We start from the raw sequence: 13,509 nt of genomic DNA on the forward strand, positions 1-13,509 counted from the left end.
AGTGCTGTTAGGAAGGGAGTTCCAGGATTTTGACCCAGCGACAGTGAAGGAATGGCGATATAGTTTCAAGTCAGGATGGTGTGTGACTTGGAGGGGAACTTGCAGGTGGTGGTGTTCCCATGTATTTGCTGCCCTTGCCCTTCTCGTTGGTAGAGGTCGTGGGTTTGGAAGGTGCTGTCTAAGGAGCCTTGGTGCATTGCTGCAGTGCATCTTGTAGACGGTACACACTGCTGCTTTGGCCTAGATGGTATTGAGCTTCTTGAGTGTTGTTGGAGCTGCACTCATCTATCAGCTGGAGAATATTCCATAAACTTCTGACTTATACCTTGTAGATGATGGACAGGCTTTGGGGAGTCAGGAGGTGAGTTACTCACTGCAGAATTCCCAGCCTCTGACCAGCTCTTGTAGTAACAGTACTTATTTGGCTGGTCCAGTTATGTTTCTGGTCAATGATAACCTTCAGGGTGTTGATAGTGGGGGATTCAGCAATGGTAATGCATTTGAATGTCAAGGAACATGGTTAGATTCTCTCTTGTTGGAGATGGTCATTATCCAACACTTGTGTGGTACGAATGTTACTTGCCACTTATCACCCAAGCCTGGATGTTGTCCAGGCCTTGCTGCATCTGGACAGAGGCTGCTTCAGTATCTGAGGAGTCGCGAATGGTGCTGAACATTGTGCAATCATCAGCATACATCCCCACTTCTGATCTTATGATGGAGGGAAGGTCATTGATGAAGCAGCTGAAGATGGTTGGGCCTAGGACACTACCCTGAGGAACTCCTGCAATGATGGCGTGGGGCTGAGATGATTGGCCTCCAACAACCAGAACAATCTTCCTTTCTGCTGGTATGACTTCAACCAGTGGAGAGCTTTCCCCTTGATTTCATTGATTGCAATTTTGCTAGGGCTCCTTGATGCCATTCTCGGCCAAATGGTGCTTCGATGTCAAGGGCAGTCACTCTTACCTCATCTCTTGAATTTAGCTCTGGTCCATGTTTGGATCAAAGCTGTAATAACATCTGGAGCCAAGTGGCCCTGGGGGAACCCAAACTGAGCATTGGCGAGCAGTTATTGCTGTTTAAGTGCCACTTGATAGCACTGTTGACAACCTTCCATCACTTTACTGATAAATCGAGAGTAGACTGATGGGGCAGTAATTGGCCAGATTGGATTTGTCCTGCTTTTTGGGAACAGGGGATTCCTGGGCAATTTTCCACATCGTCAGGTAGATGCCAGTGTTGTAGCTGTACTGGGGGTGTGGCACGTTCTGGAGCACAGGCCTTCAGTACGACAGCCGGGATATTGTCAAAAAGGTCCATAGCTTTTGCAGTATCCAGTGCCTTCATTACCTCAGTACCTTGCTCTACGGCAGTGAGCTCTGGACAACGTGTGTCAGCCAAGAGCGACGTCTCAATTCATTCCATCTTCGCTGCCTCCAGAGAATCCTTGGCATCAGGTGGCAGGACCATATCTCCAACACAGAAGTCCTCGAGGCGGCCAACATCCCCAGCTTATACACAATACTTAGACAGTGGCGCTTGAGATGGCTTGGCCATGTGAGCCGCATGGAAGATGGCAGGATCCCCAAGGACACATTGTACAGCGAGCTCGTCACTAGTATCAGACCCACCGGCCGTCCATGTCTTCACTTTAAAGACGTCTGCAAACGCGACATGAAGTCCTGTGACATTGATCACAAGTCGTGGGAGTCAGTTGCCAGTGATGGCCAGAGCTCGCGGGCAGCCATAAAGGCGGGGCTAAAGTGTGGCGAGTCGAAGAGACTTAGCTGTTGGCAGGAAAAAAGACAGAAGCGCAAGGGGAGAGCCAACTGTGTAACAGCCCCGACAAACAAATTTTATCTGTAGCACCTGTTGAAGAGTCTTTCACTCTGGAATTGGCCTTTATAGCCACTCCAGGCGCTGCTCCACAAACCACTGACCACCTCCAGGCGCTTACCCATTGTCTCTCGAGATAAGAAGGCCAAAGAAGAAGAAGAAGAAGAAGAAGAAGTGCCTTCAGTCGTTTCTTGATCTGACATGGAGTGAAACAAATTGGCTGAAGACTGGCATTTGTGATGCTGGGGACCTCAGGAGGAGGACGAGACGGATCATCCACTCGGCACTTCAGGCTAAAGATATTTGCAAATGCTTCAATCTTGTCTTTTGCACTGCAACAACTACAGGAGCACTCAACAACCAGAGGCAACTTTGCTGACTCTGGCACATTTGCAGGATGCAAGACGGCCGCATTAGGATATTCAGTATGGGGAGGTAGCCGAAGCCAGAAGACCAGTTGGATGTTCAAAGCTCCATTTCAAGGATGCTTGCAAGCGTGACATCAAGGCTCTAAACATTGATTTTCACACCATGTTCCCTGTGGGCCAATGTATGCCACCATGAAGATCAGTGACTACAGCAGCTTGGCAGTAGGCTCTGATGGTGAAAACAGCACCTCACAATGACCCCGATAACCACCTGGTATGCTGCACTTGTGGCAAAACCTGTCTCTCATGGGCTGGTCTCTTCAGCCAACAGCAAAAGTGCACCATGTGAAACTATCCCATCACCAATGGATTTGCTGCACATCCATCATCTCACATAGATGCAAGGATGCTGACGACAATGATATAAAACACTAGTTTGGGCCCCACTGGAGTATTGTGTACAATTCTGGGCACCACACATTAGGAAGGATGTGAAAGCTTTGAAGAGGGGACGGACAAGATTTATTCGAAAGATAATGGGATGAAGGATTGCAGTTATGTGGATAGACTGGAGAAGCTGGTGTTGTTCTTCAAGCAGAGAAGGTGAAGAGGAGATTTGATAGGGGTGTGTAAAATTATGAAGGGTTTAGATAGAGTAAAGAGAAACTGTTTCCAGTAGCTGAAGTGTTGATAAGGAGAGGGCACAGATTTAAGGTGATTTGGCAAAAGGCCATGTGGAAAATGTTTTTCACACAATGAGTTGGTTCAGATTTGGAATGCTTTGCCTGATAGGCTGATGGAACAAAAACAAGAAATGCTGGATTCACTCAGCAGGTCTGGCAGCATCTGTGGAAAGAGAAGCAGAGTTAACGTTTCGGGTCAGTGACCCTTCTTCGGAACTGACAAATATTAGAAAAGTCACAGATTATAAACAAGTGAGGTGGGGGTTGGGCAAGAGATAACAAAGGAGAAGGTGCAGATTGGACCAGGCCACATAGCTGACCAAAAGATCACGGAGCAAAGGCAAACAATATGTTAATGGTGTGTTGAAAGACAAAGCATTAGTACAGATTAGGTGTGAATATACTGAATATTGAACATCAGCAAGTGCAAACCTGAAGAAAAACAACCTGAAAAAAACAGTGGGTAAGCAAACTGAACAAACTAAGATGAAATGAAATAAATGCAAAAAAAATTGTAAAAAATGTAAAAAGGAATGCAAAAAAAAGGAAGAAAAAATAACTAAAAATGACTAAAAATGAAAGTAAAGTGGGGGGCTGTCATGCTCTGAAATTATTGAACTCAATGTTCAGTCCGGCAGGCTGTAGTGTGCCTAATCGGTAGATGAGATGCTGTTCCTCGAGCTTGCGTTGATGTTCACTGGAACACTGCAGCAATCCCAGGACAGAGATGTGAGCATGAGGGAGTGTTGAAATGGCAAGCAACCGGAAGCTCAGGGTCCTGCTTGCGGACTGAGCGGAGATGTTCCGCAAAGCGGTCACCCAGTCTGCGCTTGGTCTCCCCAATGTAGAGGAGACCACACTGTGAGCAGTGAATACAGTATACTACATTGAAAGAAGTACAAGTAAATCGCTGCTTCACCTGAAAGGAGTGTTTGGGGCCTGGGATAGTGAGGAGAGAGGAGGTAAATGGGCAGGTATTACACCTCCTGCGATTGCAAGGGAAGGTGCCCTGGGACGGGGACGAGGTGGTGGGGGTAATGGAGGAGTGGACCAGGGTGTCGCGGAGGGACCGATCCCTTCGGAATGCTGACAGGGGAAGGGAGGGGAAGATGCGACTGGTAGTGGCATCACGCTGGAGGTGGCGAAAATGGCGGAGGATGATCCTTTGGATATGGAGGCTGATGGATACAGATTCAGATGGTTCACTGGCTTTGCTCGAGCCATTTGCAATACAATCCTGGCCAATCACACATTGAAAATAAAAACAGGATATGATCCGAATTGAATGCGGTGCGGTTTTGCATTTCCGAGCTCGGCCCTCATTCACCCCGCTGCAGCTGGGCTTTGGCTGCAGATCCTCCCTCCGTACAAATCTTCATCAGAGCACGCAGTAGACGCCGTGTGTAAGCACGCTTGGTTAAAAACTCGACTGTTGTGATTGTTCAGTCACACCCGGACAGAGAGAGAGAGAGAGCAAGGAGAGGAGAGACTGCACACATACACAGAGGAAAGACTGGACCTGTTGGTTTTCTCATGGATGCAGGACAGTGTAAAGTCTTCACTGAGATGTTGTAAGGGGGCTATTAACGGTGCAGTTTCTCAGGCAGGGAGCGAGCAGCTGCTCCGTGAAACCGACTCTCTGATCAATTTCACCGCAGTCACAACTTGAAAAAATGGGCTCGAAATTAACGAAAGGAGGCGGCGGTGTGAGCCCGCAAGAGGAGCGCCCCAGGTCTGCGTCCGTCCAGGAATTCTCCTCGGTGTCCCCGGCTCCTCGCACGGTAACGGCGGTGAGCAGCAGCAGCGAGCGGCGCGGCGGCGGCGACTTCCCCCTCGCTTCCCTGCTCTTCCAGAAGACGGCGCCGGCTCCCTACGTCCGCAGGGTGGGCTGGATCAGGGAAATCCAGGTGCTCCTCCGGGAACACAGAGCCGAACAGGCGGCCGGGCTCCTCAGGCTGCTGCGCAAGGTGAGGAGCTAAAGGGGGCGATAGCACACATACAATGGGCCGAGCGGCCGCGGAGACATCTGCTGAGTGTGCCCAGTACTCACTTTAAGGCAAACCCATCATTCATCGATAATTTTTCAAGTTATGTATTCCGTTCCGTTCTTTTACTTACATCTCGAGAATCATTCCCTTCATTGACTTTCTTCCCCTTAAAATTAACTAACATTTAAAGCAGTGTTTGAGAGGATTTTTCTTTGCATGATGGTTCTGTGACAGGTGTAAGAGTTCTAGCCAGACTGAGCCGCCCCGTTGAGAATCTCAGTATCTCTGTCTGGTTACAAGGTGTTCCACCCACTGGTGACTCCCTTCCTTCCACCCGCCGTCTGGCTTTCTGCGACTTTCAGATTTCATGTTGGACCATACAAGCTGTATGTAACCTGCCGCCTCCTGTGTATTTCCAGTAATGTGTAGAAATTATATAGAGGGAGGCAGAGGGTGCTTCGAGTCTCAATAAGAGGTCTCACAAGAAGTTTGCACTGCAGTCTGAGATCTGACAAGCTCCTGCTCATCCCATACATATGGGAGAATCCTAACAATCTCACAAAAAAAAACCTACATCTCAGTAAAGCATCCCAAATCTCACTTAAAATCGCTTAATTTGAGTTAGTGCCTCACTTGATTTTTACAATACAAATATGTAAGTACTCATTTCATTAAGTTTCTTAACTGGAATGATTTTTTTTTTGTTGAAGTTTTATTCCAAGTGTCACTTTTTTGTTGGAATGTAACTTAAGGGTTACTTTTTAAGTGTCACTAAGTTTTAATTAACCAAACGTTGTAAATCTTATTCAAATATTCCCAAACTCACTAGCTCTGATCGTACAAGTCTGACTACAAGATTACCAAAAAAAACACGCAATCTCACTGCAGCATTTGACATCTCACAGTAAATATTCCAGTGCCTCTTACTGCTCCGTTCTAAATTTCACGCAAATATTACAAACATAATTAAAATATTACAGATCTTGATATAAACATGTAAAATATCACTAGGATATTCAAAACCTCACTAACAGATTCCAATTCTCTCTGAAATATTCCAACTCCTACTGTAGAGAGGCACAGGGGAAGGTGCAAAAAAGATTTACTGGAATGGTACCAGAATTGAGAGGTTGTAACTATCAGGAAAGATTGAATAGACTTGAGTTCTTTTCTCTGGAGAAGAGAAGACTGAGGGATGACCTGATCAAATCTTCAAGATAATGCAAGGGTTTGAAAGGGTAGATAGAGAGACCAAACAAATGGCCATAAATAAAAGATAGTCACTGATAAATCCATTAGAATATTCAGGAGAAACTTCAAGAACACAAGAAATTTCTTCTCATCTCAGTCCTAAATGATCGACTCCTTATTCTTGAGTCAATGACCCTGTGTTTGGATTTCCCACCCAGGGGAAACATTTTCTCAGCATCTGCCTGGTCAAACCTCTTTAAGAACTTTATATTTTTCAATTAGATCACCTCTCATTCTTCTAAACTCCAGGGAATGTAGGCCAAGTCTACTCAATCTCCTCTTAGGCCAATCCCTCATCCCAGGAATCAGTCTAATGAAATCTTCGTTGCACTCTGAGCGCAAGTATGTCTTTCCTTAAGTTAGGAGACCAAAACTGCACACAGTATTCCAGGTGTGGCCTCATCAGTGCCCTGTATAATTATAGTAAAGCTTCTTCACTCTTATACTCCAATCCCTTTGTAACAAAAGCTAATATGCCTGCTGTACCTGCATATTAACTTTTTGTGATTCATGTACAAGGACACCCAGATCCCTCTGAATGCAAACATTTCCCAGTCTCTCTCCATTCAAAAATAAATTCTGACTCAACCTGTCTATATCCCTCTGCAACCTCTTTGCATCCGTTTCACCGCTTACTTGCCCACCTAATTTTAGAGCATGACCAAACTTGGTTACGTTACTCTCAGACTCCTCGTGTAAGCCATTAATACAGATTGTGATTAGCTGAAGCCAAGTACAGATCCTTGTTGTACACCAATAGTTAGCCTGCCAACACAAAAATGTCCCATTTATTCCTACACTGTTTTCTGTCCATTCACCAGTCCTCAATGCATATTAATTTATTACCCCCCGTTCCTATGATTCCTAATTTTGTGTAATAACCTCCGTGTGGCTTTTTAAAAATCCAAATACTCTACATCCACTGGATCCCCATTACCCATCCTACTAGTTACATCCTCAGAAAGTTTAAGAGATTTGTCACCATTTAGTCCCGTTGACTTCAGAAATACTATTTCTCTACTTATATTAATTTCTTTAAATTCCTCATTCTCACTAGAACCTTGGTTCCCCAATATTCCCAGAATGTTTATTGTGTCTGCTACTGTGAAGACCGATACAAAGTATTTGTTTAATGTCTGTGCCATTTCCTTATTCCCCATTGTAATTTCAGCTGTCTCTGCCTCTAATAGGCCCACGTTTACTTTCACTAATCTCATATCCTCTTTTCTCTTTCCTAATCAATTTCTTGGTCCTCCTTTACAGAATTCTAAAATCCTCCCAATCCTCAGGCTTGCTACTCTTTCTGGCAATTATAAGCCTCTACCTTTGATCTAATACTATCTTTAGCTCCTCTTATTAACCACTTTTTCTGTGGAGTTTTTGTGCCTGACAGGAATGTATATTTGTTGCAAATTATGTATTAATTCTTTAAATACTTGCTTGTCTACCATCATATCGTTTATTGTAGTTCCCTAATCTACCTTAGCCAACTTATCCCCATAACTTGTTTGCTTTGTTTAGATTTCAGGATCCTAGATTCGGACTTAACTAAATCACTTTCAAACTCAATATAAAATTCTATCATATTATGGTCATTCTTCCCTAGAGGCCCTTTTCCTATAAAGGTTATTAATTAACCCTTTTTCATTGCACTGGATCCAAAATAGCCTGTTTCCCAGTTGGTTCCTCGACATAATGATCTAAAAACCTATCTTGTATATATTCGATGAACTCGACCTCCATAATATTACTGCAAATTTGGTTGCCAAGTTTATATGAGGATTAAGTTCCCCCATGATTACTGTATTAAGCTTGTTGTATGCACCGAGAATGTGGAACCCACTACCACAAGGAGTAGTTGAAGTGAATAACATAGATGCATTTAAGGGGACATTAGGTAAACACATGAGGGAGAAAGGAATGGAAAAATTTATTGATGTTAGACAAAGAGTGACAGGACGATGCTTGTGTGGAACATGGACCTGTTGGGCCGAATGGCCTGTTTCTGTGCTGTAAATACTATGTAACTGTAATACTGTGTAAAATATTCCAACTCTCACTGAAAACATTTCAAATCAAATGAAAATATTCTAAATGTCACTAAATTGTAAATGCAGACAGATTCATGTTGGAACTGCTTGTTATTAAAACAATATGTAACAAATTTACTTAAAGAAAGTCATTGTCAAATACAACAGTTCTGAGCCACTAATGTTGGGTTAGTTTTGGTCTCTGCGCCAAGTAATCTTACTATAAATACAGTGCAGAAGCAGTGTTATCCTAGGGGAAATTATAGGATGTCAACTATCAGGTATTTGCTGTTGCTGTGTTAAAGAAAGAATTTGCGTTTACATAGAACCTTTCATGACCTCAGGACTTTCCAAAGCACATTACAGCCAAATGCGTACTTTTGAAGTGTAGTCACTGTTGTAATTGTAGGAAACGCAGCAGCCAAATTTGCATACAGCAAGATCCCACAAACCCGCAATGAGATAAATTTCCAGATAACCTGTTTTATTAACCTGTCAGTTTAAAATCTCATCTGAAAGATGGCACCTCTGACAGTGCAGCACTCTCTCATAATTGCTTCGGGAGTGTCAGCCTGGATTATGTGTTCAAGTTTTTGGAGTGGGACTTGAACCCACAGTTATCTGACTTGGAGGAGAAAATACTACCACTGAGCCAGAACTGACGGTGCTAACTATGGTCAGTGGGACAGCAACTGAGGGAAGTATGATTGGCCTCAGAGTTCCTGAAATGAGTTAGTGGGTGGGGTGGGGGATTTCTGCTCTTAATTCCTATTCCCAGACCCCTGCAGGAAGGTGCACCTATGGTGTTGGTTAGGGACAGGGTTAACTCTGGTTCTCTGAATTGTACTGTCTAAGCTCGTGTGTGAAGAATGAACCCTCAGTGGCTTTTCTGGTTAATTGTTCATTTTGAATCCACCTTTCTCAGCTCCCACTCCCCAAAGGCACAGCCTCTTGCTGGAGTAATGGCCCAAGGTGCTGTCAACCCTCTGCTAACCCTCTCAAGCTCATTTTCTTTTTCCAGCCGAGGTTAGTATAAGATAAGACTACATTAAAATGGTTGTGGTACTTAGAGTTCTAATACAATACAAAGCACAGTTGACAACTCAGCATGCTAACATCTAAGGTAATTGGAGCAGTAAAAATGGGAATACCTGCTCCTGTGGATAGAGACATAAGCCCTGCCTCTTCCTGGTGTCTTCTTTCGATTCTCTGCCACCAGTTCTAGCTTTCTGTCAATTTAATTCCTGAATCCCTTCTTGCCATGTCGTTTGACTGCACTGCAGTCTTGGTTCTGTGGTACCACTATTGCGATTCTCTTATATTGTTCACTTTTCTTGGCATGCAAAAAATAACATCTTGCATTTATATAGCACCGTCAACATCAGTAAAACATTGAAGGCACTTCACAGGAGCATTATCAAACAAAATTTGGCCCCGAGCCACATAAGGGGGTATTAGGATAGATGACCAAAGTCTTAAATAAAGAGGTAGGTTTTAAGGAGCCTTTTAAAGAAGGAGAGAGAGAGGTAGAGAGATGACAAGGTAAAGAGAGGAAATTCTAGAGCTTGGGGCCTAAGTAGCTGATGGTACATCCACCAATGGTGGAGCAATCAGGGATGCCCAAGAGGCCAGAATTGGAAGTGAAGGCTTGTAAGGCTGGAGAAAGATCCAGAGATCTGATGAGGCACGGCCTGGAAGCATTTGAAAACAAGGATGAAAATATTGAAATTAAGGCCTTGCCAGGCCGGAGCCAATGTAGATCAACAAGCACAGAGGTGATGGGTGTGGGCTGTACCAAAGGCGAAAGAAAGTAATGGTTTTACTGAGGAATAGGACATCAAAGAAGGAGGCGAGGATGTGATTGAGCAGATCGGTAGTAGCAGAAATGCCATAATGAATGGGGGCCGCCAATGGCTAGATGGGGGGGCGGGTGGAGTTTGAAAGTACAGTTATAAGTGAATTTAAGGAGCGTTTTCTCCAGAAACAGAAAGAAGTAGGGATGGGGGGGTGGGGAGGGGAATATAGGTGGGGAGGGATACAAGGAAGTGATCCAAAAGGGCTTTACCTGTGCTTGACACAATGGGAGTAGCGAGGTCACATGAGATGGCAGGGTTGAGAGGGTGGCTGTGAATATGGGTAAGGGAGTTAATCTGGAAAGAGAATAGGAGAGTAGTGAGCTCAGAGGAAAGAAGGTTTGATGAGATGAAGGTTTAAATCACTGACTGTGTCCTTCTGGTAGTGTGGCGACCAGAATTGCGCGCAATATTCTAAGTGTGGCCTAACTAAAGTTCTGTACAGCTGCAGCTTGACTAGCCAATTTTTATACTCTATGCCCCAACTGATGAAGGCAAGCATGCCGTATGCCTTCTTAACTACCTTATCCACCTGCGTTGCCACTTTCAGTGGCCTGTGGACCTGTACGCCCAGATCTCTCTGCCTGTCAATACTCCTAAGGGTTCTGCCATTTACTGTATACTTCCCACCTGCATTAGGCTTTCCAAAATGCATAACCTCACATTTGTCCAGATTAAACACCATCTGCCATTTCTCCGCCCAAGTCTCCAACCGATCGATATCCTGCTGTATCCTCTGATAATCCTCATCACTATCCGCAACTCCACCAACCTTTGTGTCGTCCGCAAACTTACTAATCAGACCAGCTACATTTTCCTCCAAATCATTTATATATACTACAAACAGCAAAGGTCCCAGCACTGATCCCTGCAGAACACCACTAGTCACATCCCTCCATTCAGAAAAACACCCTTCCACTGCTACCCTCTGTCTTCTATGACCGAGCCAGTTCTGTATCCATCTTGCCAGCTCACCTCTGATCCCGTGTGACTTCACCTTTTGTACCAGTCTGCCATGAGGGACCTTGTCAAAGGCTTTACTGAAGTCCATATAGATAACATCCACTGCCCTTCCTTCATCAATCATCTTCATCACTTCCTCAAAAAACTCAATCAAATTAGTGAGACACGACCTCCCCTTCACAAAACCATGCTGCCTCTCGCTAATAGGTTCGTTTGTTTCCAAATGGGAGTAAATCCTGTCCCGAAGAATCCTCTCTAATAATTTCCCTACCACTGACGTAAATGTCACCGGCCTATAATTTCCTGGATTATCCTTGCTACCCTTCTTAAACAAAGGAACAACATTGGCTATTCTCTAGTCCTCTGGGACCTCACCTGTAGCCAATGAGGATGCAAAGATTTCTGTGAAGACCCCAGCAATTTCTTCCCTTGCCTCCTTCAGTATTCTGGGGTAGATCCCATCAGGCCCTGGGAACTTATCTACCTTAATGCTTTGCAAGACACCCAACACCACCTCCTTTTGATAAGGAGATGACTGAGACCATCTACACTCCCTTCCCTCGGCTCATCATCCACCAAGTCCTTCTCTTTGGTGAATACTGATGCAAAGGATTCATTTAGTACCTCGCCCATTTCCTCTGGCTCCACACATAGATTCCCTTCTCTGTCCTTGAGTGGGCCAACCCTTTCCCTAGTTACCCTCTTGCTCTTTATATACGTATAAAAAGCCTTGGGATTTTCCTTAATCCTTTTTGCCAATGACTTTTCATGACCCCTTTTAGCCCTCCTGACTCCTTGCTTAAGTTCCTTCCTACTGTCTTTATATTCCTCAAGGGATTCGTCTGTTCCCAGCCTTCCAGCCCTTACGAATACTTCCTTTTTCTTTTTGACTAGGCTCACAATATCCCGCGTTATCCAAGGTTCCCGAAACTTGCCAAACTTATCCTTCTTCCTCACAGGAACATGCTGGTCCTGGATTCTAATCAACTGACATTTAAAAGACTCCCACATGCCAGATGTTGATTTGCCCTCAAACAGCCGCCCCCAATCTAAATTCTTCAGTTCCTGCGTAATATTGTTATAATTAGCCTTCCCCCAATTTAGCACCTTCACTCGAGGACTACTCTTATCCTTATCCACAAGTACCTTAAAACTTATGGAATTATGGTCACTGTTCCCGAAATGCTCCCCTACTGAGATTTCGACCACTTGGCCGGGCTCATTCCCCAATACCAGGTCCAGTACGGCCCCATCCCTAGTTGGACTATCTACATACTGTTTCAAGAAGCTCTCCTGGATGCTCCTTACAAATTCTGCTCCATCCAAGCCCCTAGCACTAAGAGTCCCAGTCAATATAGGGGAAGTTAAAATCACCCACCACTACAACCCTGTTACTTTTACATCTTTCCAAAAACTGTCCACATATCTGCTCCGCTACCTCCCGCTGGCTGTTGGGAGGCCTGTGGAAAACCCCCAACATTGTGACTCTACCCTTCCTATTCCTGAGCTCCACCCATATTGCCTCGCTGCATGACCCGTCCAAGGTGTCCTCCCGCAGTACAGCTGTGATATTCTCCTTAAGTAATGCAACTCCCCCACCCCTTTTACATCCCCCTCTATCCCGCCTGAAGCTTCTAAATCCTGGAACATTTAGCTGCCAATCCTGTCCTTCCCTCAACCAAGTCTCTGTAATAGCAGCAACATCATATTTCCAAGTACTAATCCAAGCTCTACGTTCATCTGCTTTACGAGTTATACTTCTCGCATTGAAACAAATGCACTTCAGACCATCAGTCCCGCTGTGCTCCGCAACATCTCCCTGCCTGCTCTTCCTCTCAGTCTTACTGGCCTTATTTACTAGTTCCCCCTCATTTATTTCACTTGCTGTCCTACTGCTCTGGTTCCCACCCCCCTGCCACACTAGTTTAAACCCTCCCGAGTGACGCTAGCAAACCTCGCAGCCAGGATATTTGTGCCTCTCCAGTTTAAATGCAACCCGTCCTTCTTGTACAGGTCCCATCTGTCCCTGAAGAGATCCCAATGATCCAGATATCTGAAACCCTCCCTTCTACACCAGCTGTTCAGCCACATGTTTAGCTGAACTATCTTCCTATTTCTAACCTCACTGGCATGTGGCACAGGGAGTAATCCCGAGATTACAACCGTAGAGATCATGTCTTTTAACTTTCTACCTAACTCCCTAAACTCCCCCTGCAGGACCTCATCACTCTTCCTGCCTATGTCGTTGGTACCGATGTGTACCACAACCTCTGGCTGTTCACCCTCACCCTTCAGATTGCCCCCTGTCCGTTCAGAGACATCCTTGACCCTGGCACCAAGGAGGCAACATACCATCCTGGAGTCTCTTTCACGTCCACAGAAGCGCCTATCTGTGCCCCTGACTATAGAGTCCCCTATAACTATTGCTCTTCTGCGCTTTGTCCCTCCCTGTTGAACAACAGTGCCAGCCGTGGTGCCACTGCTCTGGCTGCTGCTGTTTTCCCCTGATAGGCCATCCTCCCCCAACAGTATCC

At 45.1% G+C, this 13,509-nt stretch overlaps 1 protein-coding gene across 2 annotated transcripts in view; it reads left to right on the plus strand.

The window, feature by feature from the left end:
* The first annotated feature begins 4,301 nt into the window (after nt 1–4,301).
* LOC137383033 (leucine-rich repeat-containing protein 75B-like) overlaps nt 4,302–13,509 on the plus strand; it is a 242,317-nt gene continuing 233,109 nt past the window's right edge. Inside the window, exon 1 of one of the 2 annotated variants that reach the window (XM_068055627.1) lies at nt 4,302–4,857. In XM_068055627.1, the coding sequence (XP_067911728.1) occupies nt 4,564–4,857 (294 nt within the window). In that variant the 5' untranslated portion in view covers nt 4,302–4,563. The remainder of the gene's footprint in view (nt 4,858–13,509) is intronic. The other variant, XM_068055629.1, reaches the window with a different exon arrangement.

Source organism: Heterodontus francisci, chromosome 23 (assembly GCF_036365525.1).
Source record: "Heterodontus francisci isolate sHetFra1 chromosome 23, sHetFra1.hap1, whole genome shotgun sequence".
NCBI classification, from domain to species: domain Eukaryota; kingdom Metazoa; phylum Chordata; class Chondrichthyes; order Heterodontiformes; family Heterodontidae; genus Heterodontus; species Heterodontus francisci.